Genomic DNA, 25,020 nt, shown 5'->3' with positions numbered 1-25,020 from the left:
CAGTACAACCTGTACAACTCAATGACATTTTTATAAACTAGTTTATTGAGGGCAAATACAAATAGACAACTGAGAATGTGGTGTGCACAACCTCTTGTAACTGGCAATGTGACTGTCTTCATAATCAACCAATCACATTCAAACTCATGCTAAATATGAATCAGCACACCATAGGACTTATGCATTTATACCTATATAAAAACAATTGAAGAGCTGTGAATGAACAAACACTGTATACGTTATAAATATAAATATAAATATAGCAAAGCAGCATTTGTAGTTCAGTGGAAGCGACAGAAAATATATGAGCCATGTGCTGACGGGAGTACGCCACAATTCAACCGGGGGGGGATTAGAAACAATACTGAAGCCTTGGAAAGAAACTAAGACATGTGAGCGGTCCAATCGCATTTCCTGCTCGTTGACTGACATGTTCATACTGCACGCAGACAGCTACAGCGGGACACCCGCGTAAATGCACAGATTGCAAGCAGTTGAACGGAACGAGGGTAAACGTGATGAGAAGGGCCCTTTTCGTGGTTATACAGGTAATATCAGTCGACCCGTTGGCAAATTCCTGGTTTGAGTCTAGCGTTCAAATTAGGACTCTTTTTATGAATGACTATACATTCAAGAAGTCTTGCATCACGGGTAAAAGAAGTTCTTTTGAAAGCTGATCCTGCATTATTCCTCCGTACGCGAGGTCTGAGGACGTTCTACCAGTTTGAACATATCGATGAATCCCAGATCTGAGCGTCAAATGTGCGTATGCACGATTGAAGCGAATCTGTGTGTACGCACGGTTTGTGAATCAGGCCCATTGTCTTTTGTTGTACAGAAGATGACAGTCGCTAATGTTTAGGCTCGGTTTATGTTTGAGTTTGAGCGCAGTTCGTTGAGTAGGATGCGAGCTTTCGCAGCATGCAAAGGACGTCTGCTAAACTGTTAACCTTGTTTCTTTTACAGCGAATTGCCACGATTTCAAGAGCTTCAGATTTCGCCCAAACAAAGTTCTCATGTTCTTGTAGGCTTTTTTCACCCCCGCAATTAAGTAGTACAGCTGATAGGCCACAATGTTGGAAAAAGGTTTTAAATGATACACATGAGCACAAAAGAACTGGCATTTTCATCAGGTGTGTAGACTTATTATATCCACTGTAGGCAACAAGACGACAATAAAAATGGACATCCAGTAAATTGTTTTTATTATTATTATTATTATTATTATTATTGTGTACAAGTCCATATGGCCCAAACTATTACCTTGTATTCGTTTTGGAATAATTCAATTTGTTTGAAAAGAAAGAAGGATGCGTCCCCCTCCGACATTACCAAAAGATGCACGTTAGTTTCATTGAAGACTAAATTGTCCATAGGTAGGAACGTGAGTGTGAATGGTTGTAGTCTATATGTGCCCTACGATGGGCTGACAACCAGTCCAGGGCAGTTCACTCACCCTTGACCCCGAATGAGGACAAGTGCCATAGAAAATAAATGGATGGATAATAAGGATATAATTATGGGTTCCTGGACCGTAATAAACGAGGCTGCTATTGAAAAATGTGCATCCTACGCAGTTTCTATGCTAATTAAGGCTGTAGTGTTAAGAAGTAAAGCTGTGCTAAAACTCGAGCGAGGTTCAAGACCCCGAGCGGGCCATCCGCCAACATCACGGCTGCGGTGTCCTTGAGCGAGACATGCTCCCCGGGCGCTTCAGCTACCCCCTGCCCCACTAACATGCCCATGTGTATGCGTTCACTGTGATGGGTCCAGTGCAGAGAACACATTTCCTGTGCAATGTTCGTGACAATAAAAGGTGACTCTTCTTCGTCTTCAAACCTTTTCAGAGATAGTTTGTCATCAAAATGCGCCACTCTCATAGTTATGGTCTATGACCCACTACAGCCTTAAAAATGTTTATTGTGCTCTCCCGAGACCCCTAATGAGGACAAGTGCTCAAGAAAGAAGTATTGCCACTACTCTTGCAACTGCCAAATCGCACACTTGTCCAGCAGCGTGTGGCAAGCACTTTTCTGTCTCTTCCCATTTTCTTGCGCTTGTAACTTGCTGTGGTGTATCGAGAAGTGAGAAGCAGCGTAAATAAATGGAACGCCCTATAGTAGGTCCAGTAATTTTGTGGAATGTGACGTCGCTTTAATATGAAGGTACCGTACCGGAAGTCACATCTTCTCGTTTTGTCCGGTCTTCACCACGTCCAACGGGAGTTTATTTTGAAGAGACTTTCCCGGAAATGTACCCGCGACATTAGGTCTCCTGCAACGTTTGCCACCTTACAGCATGACCGACAGCAGTCCAGGTGGCTATTATGTCGTTCACGGCGGCTGACTCCAATGAGCAGGCGGCCACCGCGGACACAGTCGGCCTTTTACAAACACAGCGTCCAGAAGTGCCGGCCTCCTGTCGGAAACTTTGTGTTTTTGTCCCCGTCGCAACTCGCCCGGCCATGTCTTCCGCCTCCAACGGCAGCGCGCGCTTCAACGAGGCCCGCAGAGTGGCGATCTTCGGCGGGACTCACGGCAACGAGATGTCCGGCGTGACGCTCGTCAACCTGTGGATGAAGAACGGCGCCGAGATCCAAAGGAAGACCGTCGACACCAAGCCTTTCATCACCAACCCCAGGGCTGTGGAGAAATGCGCCAGATACGTGGACACCGACCTCAACCGAGCTTTCACGCCAGAAAACCTCAGGTAAAAGCGCCCGTACGCCGTGTAGGGTTAGTGGATGGCGAGGACACGCGAAGTCGTGCGCCGTTATTGGCGTCTGAACGACAAACAAACGGAATGAACTTTTATCACAACGCTTCGTCGAGGAGATGACATGGCGCGAGACGGAGTGCCATCGTGCCATCGTGCCCGCGTGCTGTCGACGTGTTCCGCGGAGCGTCAGTAGAACCGAGTGCGCCCAAACGGATGGAAGACGATCAATCCCCGAGCCCCAATGTCCTTTTGGCGTCAAATGAAGTCTTCTGCGACGCCCTGGGCCTGGCTGGCGCGCGCCCTCAGGCAGCAGCGCACGCCTAATGGGCTCGGCTAATATCGTCGCCTCGTCACGTTCCAAGTCGATTTATCGATGCCAGGCTTCAGGGTCCTTTTCCGAGGGATCGAGTGGCGGAGCGAGGTGTTGACCTTTCCGAAAGTTGATCCGCGGCTTCGTTGCCCCTTCTGCCATCTAGCGGAAGAGCTTTTCATTGCTGTCACCATACGTCGCTCGCACGCAAACGTGATTTGTAGTTCGAACCGATTAAGTCAGGGTGGGGAGAAATATCGCGGTATCCCTCTCCGCGTTTCAATATCCATTTCGCTCATCCTCTGACTCGATTCACCCCCTGTGCGTGTAGATTCACGTTGTATGGGTGGAAGTTGCGCTCCACCTAAAACAACAAACTGCTGACCGAAGCAAGGAGCGGAAGCGTGCTGCCATCGCCTTCAACTTTTCATTTTGGGATTCCCAGTACAACTGGAACACAGGGACTTGGCAAAAAAGTAAGATCTTTTGGAAGCTGTGCCAGGCACATTTTCAAACAATTGGCATTGCAATTTCCTATTCTGTTTGACGGGCACGTTCCTCTTTCCGTGTTTATACAGAACTATCGTGTTTTTCACTTTTGTACTCCATATCCACAAATATTGTGTATTTTTCTCTCTTTCCTTTGCAGCTGTAGTCCTCAAAAATGAGAGGTGACATACCACATGGTCACAGAATTGATACCGAAGCATTGCAATCATCATCAAATCTCATCGAATCACAACCCCCAGAAAATAGATCAGTCTATCGACGCTAATAATCCCAATCCAATTGAAACGCGATGTTCGAACGATACTCGGCCCTCCAATTCGGCGAAACCGGATCATTTCCCGTTTCCCATAAGCGGGCGAGCGGCCAGCACGTCTGCATCGCGGTTCTGAGGGTAAAGGCTTGAAATCTCGCCTCTGGGCTTCCTGCGTGGCGTTTGCGCGTTTTCCATGTGCTCGCGGGCGCTCCGCTTCCTCAACGTGAATGTTCAGTGAAGTGAAGTGAAGTGAAGTCCAAATGTGCCCTGCGATTGTTTTGCGACCAGCCCACGGTCTACGCTATTCGCCCCAAATCGCCCGCGACCCTAACGAAGACGAGCGCTGTAGAAAGTGAAGGGATGCTCGAGAGTGGGATAACACGGTGAACTATTGCTTAGCGTGTCCGCCTCTTAGTTCTGACGTTCGAGGTTGGAATCTCTTTGAGTTTGCACGTCCTTCCCCACGCTTGTAGACACCGCGGCTTCATCCCACATTCAAAAAAAAACACGCACGTTAGTTTAATTGAGGACTAAATTGTCCTGTTAGTGTGAGTGCGGCTTTTAATTTGCCCTGCGATGAACTGGTAGACCGATCCGAGGTGTACCCCGCCTCTCGCCCGACGCCAGCCGGGATAGGCTCCGGCTTACCCGTGACCGTCATGAGGACGAGCGCAATTGAAAATGAATGGCTAATCAAGACCGAGAGGCCGCGCCAAGCCGAGGTGGAACGAGTCTGTCGTCGCTTCGTCGTTCTTACAGTTTGATCTTTCCATATATCCAGTTTATCCAGCTTAAAAAAATGCTTTGGTGTTTTTCCTGAGGGCAACGTAAGAAGCTCAGACGCTTGCTAAAAAGAGCCTGCGATAGATAGACTGACAACTTCAAGCTGATTTTTAGTTTCCATCTGTGCGCTTTCACAACTCATCAACAGCCACTGTGCTTGTGTGCCCATGCACGGGCGCTCAGGACAATGGCAGATAGTCGCTGAAAATAGGAGTACAAAGTGCACGCAGAAACAATATGGGCGGGAGAGGTGCTGTTGTACAGTAAGTTGGAGAACGTCCTCGACGTGGTGTCATTTGGAAATGCTTTAAAACAGATAAGAGTGAGAAAAATAACAGCAGCTCTCATTTTAGCTGTAAAGGTCAGTCCCGGCAAGGGCTCGAAACGGGCTTCTTAAGGAGCATTGGGAGCACGTAGGCCACACAGGGGAGAATGACATTTCACAAAAGGAGGCCCAGTACTGTCCCATACAGCTCGTCCATAATGGAACATGTGGCACAAGTGTTTTTATATATTGCCACTTGCAGAGTTGTTCATATTTCATGCAGTATTTCAAAACTTTCTGTGTTTGCGCGGAACGAAGAAACTACGACCGACGTTGCCGCCGTAGGAATACAACTCTAACAAGAATTTGTACGCATTTGTCGGGACACGCCGTCAGCTTTCATCAAGCTAGGCTAACGCAGTAGTAAAGTCATAATTACATGAAATATTTGTATGTCAAGCACTCAAATATCAAACAGTAAGCAGTGCAGTAACTCAGCGTACCTGCGTTTACCTCGCGGTGACGTATTCTGACACCACCGCGCGAACTCGTTCTTTGGCTCGAAATGTCGTCTGTCGGCACCATACGTAACGCTCCCTGTTTATGGAATGGTGGAGGGATGAGAGCGTTTGGGGGGGGAAGCAAAAATCCATACTTGGCCATGTTTTATCAACCAGCAGCTGGCATTAGGGCTGTCATGATACACTCAAGTTAAAATTGGATTCCGACTGAATCAAAAAGTACTTTAGTGCGCTCCTTTTGGCCTCCATCGCTTCGAGACACCCATCAACGATCAGTTCCGAACCAAATGAGTTGATTCATTAATCACTGGTAGATTGCATTGTGTAACGTTTGACTTCCGTGCTTAGTTTTCCCCCCTTTGTGCAAAGATATGTCGAAGTTCTGTAAAGCTCATACGTAATGGATAGTTTGGGTTTCGACATTAACATGAATATTTACTTGATTGATCACTCACAGGGCTGCTAGTGTTTTCAGTGATCATTGATCGAAGAAAAAAAACAGCATTCCTTAAAAATATCCTTGATTGTGGAAACGTCTGGCTTCTTGCTTAGTTTTCCTGCCGCTCTGCGTGCTGTAAATCAACTAGCACCAAATGCAAATGCCGTCAGCAATAGTTTTCTCATGGTGCGTGTACTTCAGTGCTTCCGGGGGCAAGGAGTTACCCTACGAGGTGCAGAGAGCTCAGGAGATCAACAGACTGTTTGGCCCGAAAGGAAGCCCGGAGGCCTACGATGTCATCTTTGACCTCCACAACACCACGTCGAATATGGGCTGCACTCTCATTCTGGAGAACTCAAAAGACCACTTCAATCTGCAGATGATGAACTACATAAAGGTTTAGTATTGCTTATGGTCCATTCGTCAATATGTTTGTTTGTTTTTAAGCTCCACAAATGGAGCATCGAGTTGAATTGCTTCCGCTCAGCTTCATCTTTCATATTATTCCATGTGCTAAAGAGTTAATGTGTAACATGGGCCAAGCGTCTACGCAGAGCTTTAGTAAGCTCTTTTACTGTTTAACAAACACACGTGGTTATGCCATTAGTTATTACTTGGCCCCTTGTGACCTCAGTTAAGCTCCAACTGGAAGTGGTTGAGTCTATCTTTACTGATTACCAAGAGAGAAAACCGCCGACCAGTGCAAACCATTTTCACATCTCGCTGTTCGTTCGTCCGTAAAGGCCCTGGCGTATAAGCGCTGCGCCTGTATAGGACCTTACGCCACAGCCTGGGCATACAGACTGCCGGAAAATTCAAAGAAGAAGAAATTGGGGAAGTTTGCAATTGCAAACTCTTCTCCTGATCATTTTTGCTACGGTAAATGCTAGTGAGGATAAGCGGTAAAGAAAATGGATGGATGGATGGACTTGTGAGGCAAACACTCGACAGTTGCTCCTCTATTTGTGTGTGGCCGCAGCACGAGCTTCGCATTGCTTCGACGTATTTGACATCAATCAAATATTTAGCATCCTAAGTCATATTTCAACAGTTTCTGAAAACGGGACATTTTTTTTCAATGATGCTATTATTATTATTATTATTATTATTATTATTATGTAATTGGGCTAACGACATGGTTAACATTTATGATCCTGAGAGGACAAATCCTTTTTAATAGTACCCACACCACAATCCACTACGGCAGGATAATGTTGTATCCTTATATCCGCTCCGATTTCACCTTCCCTACTCCTTGTAAAGTGACTTGTCTGATAATATTATGCGTTCTCATAAAAATATGACCTAATTCTCATAACGTTTAAACTTGATTCTGGGAGTCTAATTATTTATGTATGGCCGTATGGATTTGTTGTTGTTGTTGTTATTGCATTTTTAAAATATATTTTTTAATGTAAGTAAGCACGTCTTAATTACTTAACGTCGTCCAATCATTTTCTGGGGGTACATATTTACATTTGGAATTCTGAGTGCCTTGTAAGTGACAAAGCTATCGTTGGCTCGAGTCTTCTGCGCAGTACCATGTTGTAACTCCCTTTGTATAATCTTTTTGGGTGTGTTGCAGAAAGCCACGGCTCCCGCCGGTTGTCTCGTTCTGCTAAACGAACATCCTCTTCTGAAATATTCCACTTCCCGCTCGGTAGCCAAACATCCCGTTGGTGAGTTTCTCAAATGCGAGCAGCTGTATGTACGCCTGTAAAGCGGGTAGAAAAGCTGCATACTTTGTCATTATTGTTTTAGGCTTGGAGGTGGGTCCTCAGCCCCAAGGGGTTTTGAGGAGTAACATATTTGAAGCCATGAGGGTCATACTGAAACATGCTCTGGACTTCATCGCTTTGTTTAATGAAGGTAAGACAGACATTGCATCGCAGCTTTAGTCTTATGCCAGACTTGTGGGTATAAGAATCGTAACCGTAATCATAATAATCCTAATAATAGCTCTGCAAGGTAATAATACAGAATCCGTGGCAGTGGTTAGCATGTCTGCCTCACAGTTTTGAGCTCGGGGGTTCCAATCTGGGTTCTGGCTTTCCTGTGTGGAGTTTGCATGTTCTCCCTGTGCTCGCGTGGGTTTTCTGCGGGTACTCCGACTAAAATCATGGACAACGGATGGATGGATGGCTTTCCGTCCATCTCCGCATCCATTTTCTACTGTACACCGCTTGTCCTTATTCGGGTCGCAAGGGAGCTGGAGCCTATCAGCCAGCCAATCGAAGGGCTTTTATTTACTGTATATTTATTTATCAACCAAATGTGGAAAAACACCCTCGAAACAATAGTACATAAAAATAACATTGATTCGATTCATTGTTCACTTTTCCATATTCGATCGAGGAAATATAGCCAGTGCCCAATCCTATTGACCACTTCAGAACAGTAACTTCTGGTTCAGGTTGTACTATTGTTTAGTTTAGTTTGGTTATTCACAAAGTGTTACGCAATAGCATAATAGGCAGTCTGTTTTGTCCGTCTGCATGCTTCTCAGCCTGATAAGACGCACAATGAGAGATGACAAGTTGCCCACAGGCGCACCACCAATTCGCCCACGTGCACCTGCACTAGCACCTCTAACTAGCTCGGTGGCGACCCTCCGGCTCGGTACAGCGTGTTCGATGTTTACGTGCAGCGAGGCCATCGTTTCCTAGCTCTTTTACGTAAACAAGCTGCGTGTGCCAAGTGTGAGTTGCAGCTTGCAGTCTGTTTTTTTGCCCCCAAACTGGGCTGCTGTTGAATAGTTTGCTTGTGAGGAGCTGGTCAGCTTGCGTCTTTCGTGCCAACGGTGTGGCAATCTTCTGTCTCCGGTCCACGCCGGCGAAGCTGATAAATGATGTGACTCGGTCGGTGACGAATCGCTGATCCTGCCCTCAAAAGAGAGAGAACTTGTTCAGGTGTACGAGGTCACAGTAAAAGGGATCTTTTTTTTTCAAACATCAACTATGATAAGATTGTTTTGCTTGAATTATTATTTTAGTCTGGAAGGGGAATACGTTCAACATTTCTCCTCAGGTTTATTTGTGCTTTTGTGAATAAACACAAAGTGCATCTGGAAAGTGTTCACAGGGCAAGTTCGAGTTCACTTTAGATACCGTGGTTACTCTTTGTACCCACGGACAAATTATATTAGAAATGATTCATCCCGCTTTTCAATTCAGGCATATCCGATGTTTTGTTTGATGAATATGGTTTTCTTAAAACCGTCCATTAGGGATACACAAAATGTTCAACATATAAAAGGTTGGAGGCTCACCGGCTGAGAGTCCCGCTACGGACAACTAGATGCTGGTGTGTTTCTTGACGACAGTTGAAGTGCCCTTGAGGAAAGCGTTGAACCGCCCCAAACTGAGCTCGAGGAGAGCAGCACCAATTGTTCGCCCTTTCACTCTGACATCTCTCCTTGCGTTCCTGCCTATGTGTGATGTGCAAAATACAATCCCCTTGAGGGATCATGATCCGTACGATAAATCAAATGTGGAACAATCACCATGAATCAACCTGACAAGCTCAGCCTATGAGGCCTTTTTTTCTGACGCCTTTTTGATCAGTTCAACAGAGAGGCTTTGAACATGTTTGGAATGTTGTTTGCTGTGTGTTGTTTAGGCATGGAATTTCCGTCCTGTACAGTGGAAGTTTTCCGGGTTTCAGAGAGGGTTGACTACCCCAGAGACGCCAATGGAAACATTATTGCCATGGTGCACCCCAATCTGCAGGTAGAAAGAAAGGGGGGGGGGGGGGGGGGGGGGGGGAATCATTCTTGTCGAGGAAATCAAAACGTGGTCTTTGTTGTGAAAAGTCACAATATAATGAATGAATGTTACATCGAGCAGCACACTCAAGTCACTTCTCCCCCCTTGCTGGGATTGTTTTTGTTGCAGGACTGCGACTGGGAGCCATTGAACCCGGGCGACCCGATGTTCCAAACATTTGATGGGAAGACCGTTCCCTACCAAGGCGCCGGCACTGTTTATCCCACGTTTATTAATGAGGCAGCCTATTATGAAAAACAACAGGCATTTGTGACCACTAGACGAGAAACTCTAGTGGCAAGCGCCATCAGAAAAGCATGAAAAGAAAACCGTGGATTCGGAGGGCGCACGTGAGCCACCACAACAATTTGTATATATCTTTTGCACTTTCTTCCTCACATAACAATCGATGCCATCTTCTGCTCAATGGTTTTATTTTTTTGTGCACTTAATGACAGAAAATCAGTTAACTATGCAAAGAACGTGGAATCTTTGCAAGGCAAAGACTTTGCTGTGACGAGTCTTTAATCTGAAGATTTAAGGTACAGTATTTGTGGTTAATTTATGATAGTTATTTAAAAAATATACTTTTGATTAAATCAATCCTTTTATGAGATTAAATCTCGAGGTTAATCATTAAAGGCCTGATTTGTTCCTGCTTTATGATTAGTTGCTGTACATTTCCTTTTTATGCTCAGGAAGCCAATTGGGGATCATAACCTGCAACCTTTGACCCCCCAGCCGCAGTGATTTGTCTTCCTCATGAATATATTTGTAAGATCCCGGGAGGTTATTTGTGGCCTTTGAAACTATTTGCCTGTAACTTTTGTGGTTGCATCTGTGGTGCTCCTAATCCTATTGTTGCCTTAAAAAAAAAAGACTAAATTGCACTGCCAAATTGAAGTTGATGTGTTTGATAATAACATACAGGTATTTTAATAATAAGAATGCAGTATACACTGTATGCTCCTTCCTTCTCTACACAATGAAAATGAAAAAGTAATATGTGTCTATTTTGGTATTCTCGTACTGTGTAGCTGTTCTCAAGTCAGATGTAGATAGTTTTTACGTTTTGATGTCTTTGTCGTCATCAAGGGTATCCTTGTGGTCTCATCGTAATAATGTTTCATCATTTTACGTGTTGCCACCATTTATACGAGAATCAAAGTTCACTGTCCTTTCAATCCTGTGGAAATAGTCCCAAAAATAAATGTCAAATATCGATGCCGGCTGTCATCGTCATGTGGTGATTTGAATGTCGTCTGGTTGTCTTTCGGTGTGTAGCGCCAGCAGTCACACGAGGGCGTCACACTCATGTGGGAAAACCTCCATCGATCCATTTTCTATGGCGCTTGTCCTCATTTGGGTCTGGGGCCTATTCCAGCTGATTTTGGGTGAGAGGCGGGCTGGGCTCCACCCCGGACTGGTCGCCAACCAATCGTAGGGCACCTAAGGATGATTTTTTTTTTTTTTTTTTCTTAAACAATTTACAGCCTTCAACGACCTAACATGAAGCAGGCAAACGTGCCTCTATCTAATTTAATTGCCCCTCTCCCAGAACTACACCAACAAATGTACTGCTCAACTGTCATTTGAGCATTTGTTATATTTTTTGCATTTGAACTCGTACTTGGACAACAACGACACGGGCCCCCTTGTAACCGACCCTGACGGAAGTCTCGAAATCTGAGATCACTGATGAGCTGATCTTTGCCGAGGAACTGAGCGCTACCAGATTCGTGTGGTTCATACACTTCCTGCTTTATGATTTTATGAGTCATATCTAAAAGGGTTAGTGGTGACCAGGCCTTCATTGAGATGCTTGATGTTTCACGCTGGCAAGAGAGAAATGCTTTTAGAAGACTGAGTTCTCAAATAAACGAACCCGCTCAAATTTTGCATGACAATTTCCCTCCTTGACCACTTTCATTGCGACTTCTCCGTTTTTATCAAGACCACGTATCATAATGAAATTGTGCTTTTGAAATTCAATCAGAACAATGTATTCCTCGAGCACGGTTACGATTCATCCGTGGGTTTTTCTTTGTGTTTGTTCATTGTTTCAGTGATTTCATCACGGAATTCCAGTTTGCATACTATAAGCAGTCGTACTAGTACTCGTGTCGTTTAGGTTACTTGTTGACGTTTGAACCAACCCGAGCTGGAGAGTCATAGAATCAAGTCAAAGGGTGCGTTCATGGTAGCTGGGACTTTTGGGGAACTCAACGTAATAGCGTTCCAGACAGAGGAATGAGCTATCAACGACCACGTGACTGATCGAGTATCTATTTGTTGAATGATATTAGATGCGTGTTTCTGTGTGTAATTCTCGGATTGCTAATCGTGACAGTTCCTCGTACTTCGCTTCATCTTTTCCTTTTTACAGATTTTCACAATACGAGCCGTGATTGGAAGCGCTAATCCCGGTGGTAAACGAGCACTATTTGATGGCTTTAAACGCGTGTCTCATCTGCTTGTAGTCACTCGGAACACGACAGCAAAAAAAAAAACCAAACGAAAAACGACCCACGTTTGACCAATTAGCTCCTGAAGGTAACGCGGCCGATACAGGAAGTGTTGAAAGTTTTCAGCTGCGAGCCCAAACTACATCCGCACACAAGGTGCACGCTTGCGTCGCGCGGAGGTTGGAAGATGGTCGTCAAGTGGTCCGTTTGATAGCCCCCAATTGGACGTTTACGCCGCAGGCGCCAGGTGAGAACGCGGAGTTGACGGCACCGTTTTTGGGAACGACAGCAACGATGTGGGAGCAGGAGGAATTCGCCAAACACTGGCGGAATGAATTCCCCGACGGCGAAGTCCCGCAAATGAACTTGAATTCGATGGAGGACATCGAGTCGCAGCTGGAGGCTTCCAAAGTCAACCTGAAGCGGCTGCAAAAGACTCTGAACGAGGAGAAATTCAAGGTGATCTACCTGCAGACCACCGTGGCGCGACAGCGGAAGAACGCGGCGGAGCCTCGTCGCGGCAAACACGCCGACACGTTCGCGAGTCCCGGCAGTGGCGACTGGAGGTCGTCTCGGCGACAGGGCGACGTGCGCGAGCCGGCGGGCGGGACGCCCCGGCCGGCGAGCGCGGCGACCTCCTTCAGCCGCGAGCGGAGCAGGTTCAGCGGCAAGACGGGCAAGCCCGTCCCCGTCCCCGTCCCGCCACGGAAGCCCAGCCAGCCGGGACCGAACCCCACTCAGACGACCAATAACGCCGACAGCAGCGACCGCGAGTATGAGGATTTGCAGCTCAACGAGAATTTCGTCAGGAATAACCTGTTGCTACCGAAGGCTGCGAGCGGCGACAAGCAGAGGACACCCGGCGGCCATCACCCGGACACCCGGCGGCCGTTCCGCCCGAGTAAAGACTTGGACTCCGGGGACGACGGCCGCGTGTCTCCGCCCTTCCTGCATGTCGGACGCGGTTCCGGCTGGAGCACGCCTGACGGGAGGAGCGACGGCGACCTCAGCTCCGAGCACGAAGACTCCTCGTCCGCAGGTACTCTTCCGACAGCAATGTGTCGGCAGTTCAGAATCAACATTTAATGACGAAACATCCAGCCCTCCATTTTCCGTACCGCTTCCCAACTTTTCTCTGCTTGATCACAATACTAATTTGGCCTCATTTGAGATTTGGTCAGAGATTGTCTGAGGTCTCCAAATGATTATCTTGACCAATTATACGATGGTCTACTACAGAATAAGAAAATTATGGATGATTATTGCACCTCCAAATCTGAGACCGTGGCCCTCGGTCGGAAAAGGGCGGCGGGTGGAGGAGTTCTAGTATCTCGGGGTCTCGTTCGCGACTGAGGGAAGCACGGAACGGGAGATCGACAGGCGGATCGGTGCGGCGTCCGCGGCGATGGGGACTTTGTATCGGTCCGTTGTGGTGAAGAAGGAGCGAAGCCGAAGGGCGAAGCTCTCGATGTACCGGTCGATCTACGTTCCTCCCCTCACCGATCTCGTTTTTTCGGTCACGAGAAAGAACGAGCGGCCGAAATGAGTTTCCTCCGCACGGTGTCCGGGCTCTCCCCTCGGTCACCCGGGAGGAGCTCAGAGTAGAGCCGCTGCTCCTCGAGTACGAGAGGAGCCAGATGAGGTGGCCGGCCGGGGCGCCTCCCCGGTGAAGTGTCCCGGGCACGTCCCACCGGGAGGAGACCCCGGGGACGACCCGGGACACGCCGGAGAGACTACGTCTTTCGGCTGGATGGAATGGAATGGCTTACGTATTGTTCAGACTGACTCAAGAGCGCCACTTTCTTGGTGACTATTTATGATCGTAGAAGTTTAATTTTGCAGTCATCCCGATGCCATTGTTGGTTTCCCATTCTTGTAGCCGTCAAGGGAATTCACAGACACTTACTGTAAACTGCTTTATCTATCCAATCTTCGTTGCCCAGCAGGACTGTTTCCTGTGCTCTGGCAGCCGGACTAATGATTAGAAAGTCTCGTTGCCGAAGACAACGGGAGGTGCGGGAAGTTACGGGAACGGTCGGGGCCGCTCGGCCGAGCGACAGCCGTGAGCTCGTGCCGGGCCCGGTTCGTGTTCACGGGACCGATGCATTTGTACATAATCGTCCACCGCTCACGCATACCTTAAAGTTCACTATCGGTCGATCCCCTGTCTTTCGGGTTCCTGATTAACAGCACAGTGGCGTTTCGAATATTGAGTGACCGATTTCAGTGTGAGTAGCCGTGCAATTGTGCAGCAGACCCCCCTTCAGAATAATCTACTGTGGTTTACTCCGAAAACACTTTGCCAACCCGGAAGGACCTCGAACACACACAATACATTGATGCGAAATGCCGAGATAAAACACAAACCAAAAAAATGCACATTTTTCACTCTTCCCTTGGAGTTGGAATGCACCCAAATGAAAACGGACGATTAAAGCCATACTACATCTCGTGAAACATGACGTTTACTGTGTTTTGTCCTGTTGTCCACATTGGGATGTTGGTGGTAATCTCGGTGGGGCCTGCTGAGTTTCCAAACTAGCTGACGGTGTAGAACTTTGAATTTTCCGGAAATGAAGGGTAACAGACGACAAACAATTTTTTTGTCCAAAGAGCGTAGAGTGAATATTGCATGTCACACGTCCCCCCCCCCCCCCCCCCCCCTGAGTTCTCATTCTCTCTCTCTCTCTCTCTCTCTCTCTCTCTCTCTAAGCAAAACTTGTTCAGGCTCGTCTTGGACTGCAAGTGCAACTGGGGAACAGGGAGAGCAACAATGTGTAGTGTAAAATTTGAAAGATAGCAGAGGGTGGGTAGGATGACAGCTTAAACAGCACCTGTGTTTACTACGTTACAAAAGAAGAAAAGAATGACAAAGTAAAGGAAAAGAATGAAAGTAAGATATATTCTGTATGTCTCTTTTCCTGTCTAGAGGTTACTTTAAAATGTTTTTGTTTTTGTGCAGTAAAGCCATTCTGCGGTGTGCTTGAGACCGTGTGTGTGTGTGTGTGTGGGTGTTGAATCTTATGAATGTTAATTTCTATGTTGGGGCTGAGCAGGAAGGCAGACAGGATGCCTCAGCTGTGACGCAGAGATGTGGTTTTTTGCAGCATCACTGCTCGCCCAGGAAATGGAGTGTTTGAGTGCACCGAGCGCAGTTCTGCATCTGAGGTGTGAAATACACGATTGCTACTTTGAATGGGGAAAAAGCCTGCGGGCTTGTGCACAGTTCAACGTATGACATGATCTGTGTTCAAACATGGTTTAATGTTAGAACAGGCGCGTGCTCACAAGTCACAATCTGCCCGTGTTTCTTGTTATACTATAGCGTTGTTGTCAAAGCCATCGCCGGCGGTAAACGGCCTAGATCTGCACATTAATACCAGAACTGCAGTGGCTTGCCGGCGACCAGTCGCCATTGACGTTCGGCTCGATGACGCTGTTCCCCCTGGAGCCGGCTGACGTCAGCGGGCCCAGTGCTTCGCTGCTGAAAGTGGAACTATGGGAAGCAGGGCTGGGTTATTTGGCCTTTAAATTGAAAAGCAGTTTTTTTCCCACCCTTCCTTCACTTGTCAAAAAAGCAAACTGACCATCACATTTTTCCCCCTTCTCAGATTTGCTTCATCCCAACATCAAACAATTGTTTCCCCAGTATTAACTTGCCTCGACTTCCGCAGAAATAATACAATTGTTTTCGTTACAGATCATGTGAAAAGTGTTCCTTTTGTCAAAACGTATCGAAACACAATCCCTAATCATACGAAACATAATCAAATGAGCGGTCAAACTGCATGGCTCGGCGCATCCGTGTTTCTTGTCCAGCTCTCGCACGCCTTTAAAATATTTGCGGATTGTAAATCATGTGAAAATGATGACCATCGTCTGTTTCGTAAAGGGAATGAGACTCCCCGGTCGCTGTTTTGAAAAGTTAGCCATGTGATTGCTATATTTAAGTTTGACAGCACTTCGTCTGCTCTTGTAAACTAGCTCCTCTCCCGTCGTAGGCATGTTGTTAGTGTAAACTATGCAAGTCAGTGGGGGATGCCCTTTGAACTACCGAAGGTGCAAAACCCCCAAATAAATACATTCAAAGCAAAATGAAAACTGGAGACAAACTAGGGGTCGAACGACTTCATTGTTGACATTTGTTTTCTCTCCATTCTCATTTAGCTTTGTGAGGCTCCGAACTCAAGCTCGCTCGCTCACTAACTCACTCGCTCTACCTGCCGTTCTGAGTTACACAGACACTTGCTCATCAGAATCAGAATCAGAATCAGAATCCTCTTGACAAAAAACACACAAGGAATTTGTCTCCGGTAGTCGGAGCCGCTCGAGTACGACAGCAGACGGTCAATGGACAGAGAACGCTTTGGAGACAGAAGGACCTTGACAGACAAAAAAAAAAAAAAACAGTCACTGAGCAGTAAACCTCCGATCACATTCAGATACCTTCACGGTACAGTCGGAATTTGCACAACTGAAACACCAATTCATGTGACACAACTACAGGGTCGGAACTTGCTACGGCGGGTAAGGTTAGCGTATGTTTACAAAAATTAAAGGAGGAGGGAATGGTTTTCTAATAATATATTGTAGGCAACCTTCGGTTGTGTTACATGGATTGTTGCAAGAGGTTTATATGACGTGACTGTCTTTGAGACCCTGAAGGTATCTGTGATTGTGATTGGGTGAGTGAATTGGGGGACTGGGGCCAGTGCGAGGAGAAAGCATTGCTTGCGTCTCTGCTGGAGCCGGTCAGCAACACTAGTGGGATGTTTTCTTTGACGACATGAAGTGTTCATTTTTATTATAGAGCGATCATGGCTGTTCTCCATTTTATTGTGCAAGTATATTGTGTTTTTGCTGTGACGGGAGGGTGTTTGGTGTCTTTGCTGACAGCTGATGTAAAGATTTAAGACTGCTCATCAGCTAGCTAGTGGGTGCGTGTGCTTAGCACTTGTGCTCTTGTTCTATTTGAGGATAGACTTGCGTGTCTTTCAAGTGGTCTCATTTTGAATCAAATATTTCCACACGCTGGCTTTGAGGCACCGCAGCTAGTTGGCTGTGGTAACTCACCAGCTGTCGATTTCAGCGAGGAATCCGCCGTCCGTGTCCAAAACACGTGATTGGCGATTAATCAAACTCAAGCTGTGGCCATCATTGCGGAGAGGCAAGGTCGATGCGTCGAACAGTTGGTTCAACCTCTAGGACGAAGACAAATGAATTAAAATCGAGCCCTACTAACAAGTTAAGAAAGTGGCTGAGGTACAACCTTACCGAAGCAGGTGGCGCAAAACGAAAAAAAAAAAAAAAAATGCTTTTGAACCCAGAAAGTCGACCCCTCAGATGAATTGCTCCCAACGACGAGCATTGAATAACATGATTTGCAAGAAGCTGCTCCCGTTCTCCTTTTGATAGTAGACCTGTTACCCACGCGCCCTCTTGCACCGAGCCGGTTTTAAAATGTGTTAAAGTGAAAGAAGGGGGCTCGAGTATCTTCCCGTTTCCCTGTCAGTTGACCGATTCACCCTCGGTCACTTCCTTGTCTGACGACCAAACCCTTTTCGGTCACTTCATCTTTTCCGTGAGTGACCGCTGAGGATAGGGGATGTGACTTCGGCCTGTTGTAGATGTATTGTTTGGATAGAGTTTTTCAAGAAAGATTGGGAAACGCACTTTTTGTTTTTCTGCCGCTGTGTTCACGGGTTTCTGTATTCATGCAGGTGAATTTTTACAATGTTCACTATTCACACATTTCTCATGAGCGTGTGGTATTGGTATTCCCTTTGCACTTTTTGTGTTTCTAAAATGCTAACTCTCAAAATTGTCAAGCGTAACAAAAAAGTGAGTCATAACTTGGGTTTGGAGATATTCTTTATTTACTTATTAAATAGTTTGGTTTATTGATGAGCAACAAGGGTTTATTGGGATTCATGTTGTAATACCAGGGCAATAAGTCACAATAAATACATGTATTTAACAATATGTTGGGGGGTATAATGACATTTACTACTTTTTCTACCTGGAAAAAAAAAAGGTAGAAATCTACCTAATTTTCACCAAGGGCCAATGTGGCCCTTGGTGAAAATTTGTTTTGACACCCCTGATTTCAAGGATGAACTATTTAAGGTCACACCGAGCAGGTTTACACGTTTTTAAGATGGCGACCGCCGACCAATGCAAGTATATACCGTAACAGTGTGGCTGAAATAGTGAAGGGTGCACTCTGTCGGCAAAATGCATGTAAGCGATTTACGGGGCGTGCTGGGTACAGTCAGTGACTCGGGGTGAAGCAGACTCTCAAAATATCCAGACTCTGTCCTTTATTTTCACCCACTTCCTCTCTTTGTGGCAGACCGCTTCTTCCTTGAGAATCACGCTCTGTTTCTATGGTTTAATACAAGTAATACAGCACCATATACTGCGCATGGAGCCTCTAAACCCAATAGACGTTTTCCGTCACAGCACGCCTGTAGATATGCAGAGCTCAATGTGCGGACGTGAGTCGCCAACTGTCATTTTTCTGCGTTGGTCTGTTCCAGTTGGGTTCGGCCTGGCTTAGCTAATTAATAAGATAAAGACACGTACTTTTTCTTCGTTTTTATTTTTATTTCTGAGGTACTGTTACATCACAGAAGGGTATCAGTGACTGCAAAAAGGAAGAATGTGACGGCCACCACAGAATCACAACTCATTGCAAACATCGTACTTACTGCTCGACGATGTAGCTGTGGTGTTGCGATATAATCAGAATAATAAGAGAGAATGTCAGAAAAGTCATCACAGTACATACACGCTTCCTGGTAGCTAAACATTGTAGAGACAAAGGTATTATCGCAAACCTCCCTCATTGTGTGGGTGTGTTGGAAGAACAACATGTACTACAACTACAGAGACACGGCTTCAGATAGGCTCCGGCGTGGTCTGTATGCGCACCGTGCATTCACTGACGCGTGTGTTTTGGTCCGCTACTTCCACGAGAGTCGGAGAAGTCATATTGATTTCTGGGTTTACTGTGTCATGACGGTAACCTTGGCCAGACCGGTGGAGAAAATGTTTTCCTGTGCTGCATGAACCACCACCTCAATGGCAGGAGACTTGGCTCGGACCTTGTGCTTCCACACGGCTACTGCCGTTCTCCAACCGCCTCTCGTCAGCCTGTATCCTTCGCGACAAGCCAATGTCTTTTTCAGATTCGCTGGTGTTCTTGTTTAAAAAGTACAATGGGCAGTAGAAGTTGAAGTACCAGATGATTTGTTGCTGTACTTAAGGTATTGCATATAGTTAAGGGCAAAATTCATTTACTTTTGTACATTTCAGAGTCAAAACTTTACATACCCTGTTTCTTGTCTCGCTGAAATTGGCCTGTCTAATGCAAGTAAACGACTATACGTGGATCCATAAGGGAGACTGGCTTTCGGTACCATGACCAGCAGGGGCGGGGCCCTGGCGCTATCACTACAGCAGCTTCTACTTGCAAGAGTAGACTGCTTGGTCGTCCGTCTCTTGAAAGTGGCTCCGGATCTTCACCCGGCCTAGCCCATCACGTCACGGTCAGAGAAAGCCGTGTGGAGCGGTTATTATGTTGTTGTTATTAGCTCCGCTGTTATGTAACAATGTGGTACAAGTGCAGAATGGCTCACTCACAGACACATTTTCCAAAATAGACAAATCAAAGATTTACATGGTGGTTTTGTTTTCACGTTTTATGGATGGACACTCAATCACTCCAGGGACCGCTACGAGTATACAAGCCATTCAAAAGTACATTTTGCATCACAGTAATATTCCCTTTAAGATGACTCGGTCCATGATGGTCATCTGATGGAGGCGATTTTTCTGTCACCACCCAAAGATTATGATTGTATCCTCATAAACCCAAAGGTAAAATGACAGTTAAACCCTTTGAGCAGCCTGTTTCTTTATTTCTGCTAATAGGTTTTGGACCCATATTCTGCTGCCATGCGGTCCCCTGGTGGTCTGGAAAGAGAATGGACTTTTTTTTTTTTTTTTGTAGGACTACACGCTAGAATGAGTCTATTTTGAAGCCAGCCTTTGTCACAATGAAACTAGTTTTTCATGCATTGCATGCCAGAAGATGTCTGCTGTCTGTCTTGTACTACAAGATAAGTGTAGAGAATTTGGTCGCAGTGTGCTTATCTTCCCAACAATATCTGTGTGATAGAAAAGCAAATAGGTCACCGGAGCCTCCCTCACTCTGGGTATTAAGTGTCAGTAGGATCCCATTTAGAAACACGAGTGACTCAGCATTGTTTGTGTCGTAATAACATTATATTCACCTCAGGACACAAGTATTTTTCTTTTGACCGTTTCATATGCTTGCTCACTATACCGACCTTTCTGAAATACTATTAAACATTGAATATAATTGAACATTAGATGTAAGTCTAATCACACACTGGATTGCGCATCTCGGCCCAGGAACAAGAGGACTGCTCCGGAAACCTTCCAGTATGCGCTATGACCACTCTACCACGCCCAGCAAGCCCTGAGCTGTGGGTGCTACACGCACGCACACACACGAAAGGGGGGCGGTGGGGGCGGTTTGGAGACGTGTAGCACCCAGAGTTTGTTTATAATCGGGAAATTGAGTGACAGGATGAATATAGAGAGCTGCTGTTAATGTTTTTCAAATGATAGAATTGCTTTTGATTTCTACTGCATTTCCTTCTCCCAGCAGAATTCAAAGCATAGGTCTGCAGCGTCCAAACCTTTTCCTCCAAAGGCCGCGTGCAGAAAAATCAAAGGGCGCAAGGGCCGCTTCATTCTTCTTCTTCGCCCTTCATTTGTTAAACACACTCTACAATTCAATGCTCTACGACTCTGACTCTGGGCGAAAGGCGGACCTTAACTTGCCTGTTGGTTCTTGACAGATGCGCTCATATTTTAAATCCGGGAATAATTCATTTGGGGCAAGAATCTCAGTGGATTTCCCCTCAAAATGATCTTCTCTTGTAATTGTAATCAAAAGGGTCAGGTATTATCTTTGGCTGTGGATTTATACATCTAAATCAGCATGCTTATTTTTTTCAGCTTATTTTGTCTCACAAATACCTTTATTTTTATTTTTGAAACTGACAATGTCCTCTCCCACGTCTATGAACGTGTGCTGGCCGAAACGAGACACTAGAGTGCAGTCATCTACCACGTTGACAATGTGCAGTTCTGTAAAGTGGGCAAGTTTGTCCCCTGATGGTGGCTTTTTACCTTTTTTGGCAAAAAATGTTGACTCAGACCGCAAACGCCCAATGAATCACTGTTACAATACAAAATCATAGTTCGGTAACTGTCGCACACATTGTGTTTGTGAGTCGAGACGCGATGAGGAAGCGGGATATACGGGTAGTGTATGAATCACACTTTGTGTTGAACGCAGCGTGTGTGTTTCTGCTGCTTACCAAATCACAGCGCCATTCAGATTATTTCCACATTGGACCTAATCGATCAAAAATAATTATGCAAATAATTCGCCTCATGCACCCCTTGCACCTACTCCCTCAGCACACTTTTTATTTATTTTTTTTAAACCTTCCTCCATTATATAAATAACAGTCGTGCATTAATACAATGCTCTCTGATCCTAAATGAGACATTTGTTTAATATGGAAAAATAACACACACACACACACACACCTCTATGGTGGTGATATGCAGGCAGGGCCGCTCAGCATAATTGGATGGTGAGGGACTTGGGGGGGCTGGTCAGGGCAAATAGGGTGAGAGAGGATCTCGTCTATCAAAACGTGCCGTTTGCGCACACGCGGGGGACCCGTGCACACATGCACAGAAGCAGGAATAGAGGTACTGCAATTGTTAAAAGAATGGCTTTTTTAGTGTGATCCCATGCTGGTCAAACCTGAAGTGGTAGAGTAACAACACAGAAGGAAGACAAATGACGTATTCGTGCAATTGGGATCAAAATGATCCCGAGGGCCTTTTTGCGCTATTTCCCCTTATTTGTTTATTAAAAAAAAAAAAAAAAAAAAAAGCAGGTACCAGACAATACAAAAAAACACCCTCGGTGATTGCAAGAAGTCTCATTTACCAAGCAGACGATCATCACTGGTGCACTCCGAGCTTGTGAATAATGCATGGCTGTGCTGGTCCCGCCTGCCACGACTAAAACAAAAGGACGAGTGGGTGACGGCCATCGACTCGTCACTCGTCTCTAAGGAGCGTTGACACTTCCTCACGAAGACATTGGTGCATGTCGGTGAGGCAAATACTATATTGATAACGCTTTGCCCTGTGATCAGATAATACTTCATTTCATGATGGCAGTAATTCTACTTCAGTATAGTCCTCTGTTATGTGCTAGAATAGGCGTAAAAATATGACATCATTTTCTCATATGAGTGAATGTAGCCTGCTCACGAAGATATGCACCAGAAATCCCAGTGTACTACATGGTGTTAGTCTTGTTGATTATGCTAACTTATGTTGCGTGTTAATGATAAGATTCCATGTTTCTATTTATAACCTAAATGGAGGTGCGTTGGTGTGTGGCTCCACAAAAAGGGCCATTCTTTATCCTCTACTTCACCGTCCGTGTTTTTGGAGATACGAGCCATCTCTCGGTTGACGTTTCAGTCTTGAGTTGCTACCAAAAACTTGAGTTAACCTGCGTTAGATGGTGGCAGCGAACATCACAATATTAGCAAACGGTTTTACTGCAATAATGGCCTCATACATTTTCCGTTTAGTATAATGGGGAAGGATGATTTGGCACGAGTGTTTTGAATTACGCGCGTGGTCCCGGATGAAATTAAACTAGCCACTACCGCTTTACTGCACTCCAGCATTTGTTGAACATTGGTGTACGTCCGGCGGCACGGTGGGCGACCGGTTAGAGCGTCAGCCTCACAGTTGTGAGGACCCGGGTCCAATCCCCGGCCCCGCCTGTGTGGAGTTTGCATCTTCTCCCCGTGCCTGCGTGGGTTTTCTCCGGGCACTCCGGTTTCCTCCCGCATCCCAAAAACATGCATTCATTGGAGACTCTAAATTGCCCGTAGGTGTGACTGTGAGTGCGAATGGTTGTTTGTTTGTATGTGCCCTGCGATGGGCCGGCAACCGGTTCGGGGCGTACCCCGCCTCCTGCCCGATGACAGCCGGGATAGGCTCCGGCACGCCCGCGACCCGTGTGAGGAGAAGCGGCTCAGAAAATGGATGGATGGATGGATGGATGGATGGTGTACGTCCGTATTTATTTATTGATTTACTTTTTTAAAGCTTCACACCAATTTGCAATACTCATGCCTCTTAGTGGTTTGTATCTTGGTCTGATAGGTGTGTGTGATTGAGTGTACTTGACTTTTCTCTTTCGTTCTTTCTGTTTTACTCCTGCTCCCAATGAAGATTTTTCAAAGCCTTTCACGTGCGTAGAAAAATCACTCTCCTCTTCCTGTGTGTGCACCTCCACCGTCTCTCATCCTCTCTCATAAATGAACAACTGAGTTACATTGAAGGACCTTTGAAAAGTTGAGTGGGGATGGAGAGCCTGTGTAGAACACGAATTGTCATATTTCTCGTATAGCTTTTTAGTCTCATCTCTCGTTAGTATTCCAGCGAGAAGCTGAGGGGAGCAGGTGGGGGAGACGGGGGCAAATGTGGGGTGGTGACTGGAAAATTTGTGCTATTAACAGACACGCCGTTGCCCCGAGGGGAACGACTCGAAATATTGGCGACGCGTCGGATGGGTGGATGTGCTTTGGGTCGGTGGAGTGGGGTGTGGGGAATATGTAGGTGGGAGGATGATGGATTCATTGGCTGCTGAGCTGCTGTGTGGCCTAATTACACACACACACACACACACACACACTCACTCATCTGTCTCTTTGTAGGCTACATGACAATTACTGCATCTATTGAAATGTTCTCTTAAAAACCAGCAGCAATTTGTGTATGTACGTGTTTTTTTATTTTATTTTTTTTACTGTCTATAATTAAAAAAAAAAAAAAAAAAAAGTTCTGAATATCCACTGGGAATAAAAAAAAAAAAGTCTTGACTATTATCATAAGTAATCTAGTATTAGGTTTTCACCACTGTATATCCTCACAAATACAATCATGTGTGGATGCTAGTTTGAGAAAGAAGTGCACGAGCAGAGCACCAGTTTTATTCTATTGTCAGTGTGTGCATAAAGCTCCAAAATGCTCCAAACCTACAATATTTTTCATTGCTTTCTACTGGTACTTAAATGATTGAATGGTACTTAAATGACAGAAAAGATTGTGTGTGTGTGTGTGTAATCATACTGTATTTCCTGTGGGAGTTTAAGCTTTTAGAATTAGGGTTTTAAAAAAAATCTGTAATTGAAATGTTACTGCCTTTGAGTTAACGATCAGGCCCTGATGCCCTTTTCGAAGTATTTACTCACAGGAGGATGACACGCGTGATTCAAGGCAAGCATTTGTGGCACTTTGTGTGTGTGTTGTGGTGTGACTGTTTTGCTCGTGGTTGTTTTTCCATTGCTCCCACACGGGTGGGTAATTGTTTGCAAACAATGAGAAAATGTTGCTAGAATGTTAACAAGCTGAAGACACGCAAGTAAAATAGTGTGATTTGAATGAACAACTTTATCGAGTTACTTACCCATCTACTTTCACATAATACACCCATACACGCTCCGTGAAATTGGGGAAGTGGTGCTTTTTTGATATGGAATGAACCATTATTCCATCTTTTCATTGTGCTACAAATGTATTTGCAACCAGACACTTGCACTTTGTGTAGTTGTGTAATTTGTGAGAGTTAGTTTGCCAGAGATTTAAGACAAAGGATGTGCACAGTAGGTAAATGTATTTTTGATGAGGTGCCTCTCTGCTATTTTCTTCGCTTGGGTGGCTTTTCCCTTTGCATTCTCTGGATGCATGTGTATTCTCCATAAAATATGCTCGTGTTTTCTCTCTCTCCATATTATACACAAATATGTATTCCAAATGCCTCGGCAGAGATACATTACCACATCACTGTG

The 25,020-nt window shown here is 45.6% G+C and overlaps 2 protein-coding genes across 5 annotated transcripts in view; both read left to right on the top strand.

The window, feature by feature from the left end:
* The first annotated feature begins 2,232 nt into the window (after positions 1 to 2,232).
* On the top strand, positions 2,233 to 10,788 carry aspa (aspartoacylase). The gene is made up of 6 exons (XM_061701746.1): positions 2,233 to 2,709; positions 6,001 to 6,196; positions 7,385 to 7,478; positions 7,561 to 7,668; positions 9,418 to 9,527; positions 9,693 to 10,788. The coding sequence occupies exons 1-6, from the start codon at positions 2,327 to 2,329 to the stop codon at positions 9,882 to 9,884; spliced, it is 1,083 nt and encodes a 360-aa protein (XP_061557730.1). The 5' UTR covers positions 2,233 to 2,326; the 3' UTR covers positions 9,885 to 10,788.
* A 1,364-nt stretch (positions 10,789 to 12,152) lies between these two features.
* The window catches only part of abr (ABR activator of RhoGEF and GTPase), a 103,509-nt gene continuing 90,641 nt past the window's right edge, over positions 12,153 to 25,020 (top strand). For 2 of the 4 annotated variants that reach the window (XM_061701735.1, XM_061701734.1), the window contains exon 1: positions 12,153 to 13,067. In XM_061701735.1, the coding sequence (XP_061557719.1) occupies positions 12,323 to 13,067 (745 nt within the window). In that variant the 5' untranslated portion in view covers positions 12,153 to 12,322. Of the gene's footprint in view, positions 13,068 to 13,788; positions 13,835 to 14,763; positions 14,922 to 25,020 lie in introns of those variants that run through there. The other 2 variants (XM_061701737.1, XM_061701742.1) reach the window with 2 other exon arrangements.

This window comes from Phycodurus eques, chromosome 17 (genome assembly GCF_024500275.1).
Source record: "Phycodurus eques isolate BA_2022a chromosome 17, UOR_Pequ_1.1, whole genome shotgun sequence".
Lineage (NCBI taxonomy): Eukaryota > Metazoa > Chordata > Actinopteri > Syngnathiformes > Syngnathidae > Phycodurus > Phycodurus eques.
The sequence above is the reverse complement of the archived record's forward strand: the minus strand, read 5'-3'. Positions and strand labels throughout refer to the sequence as shown.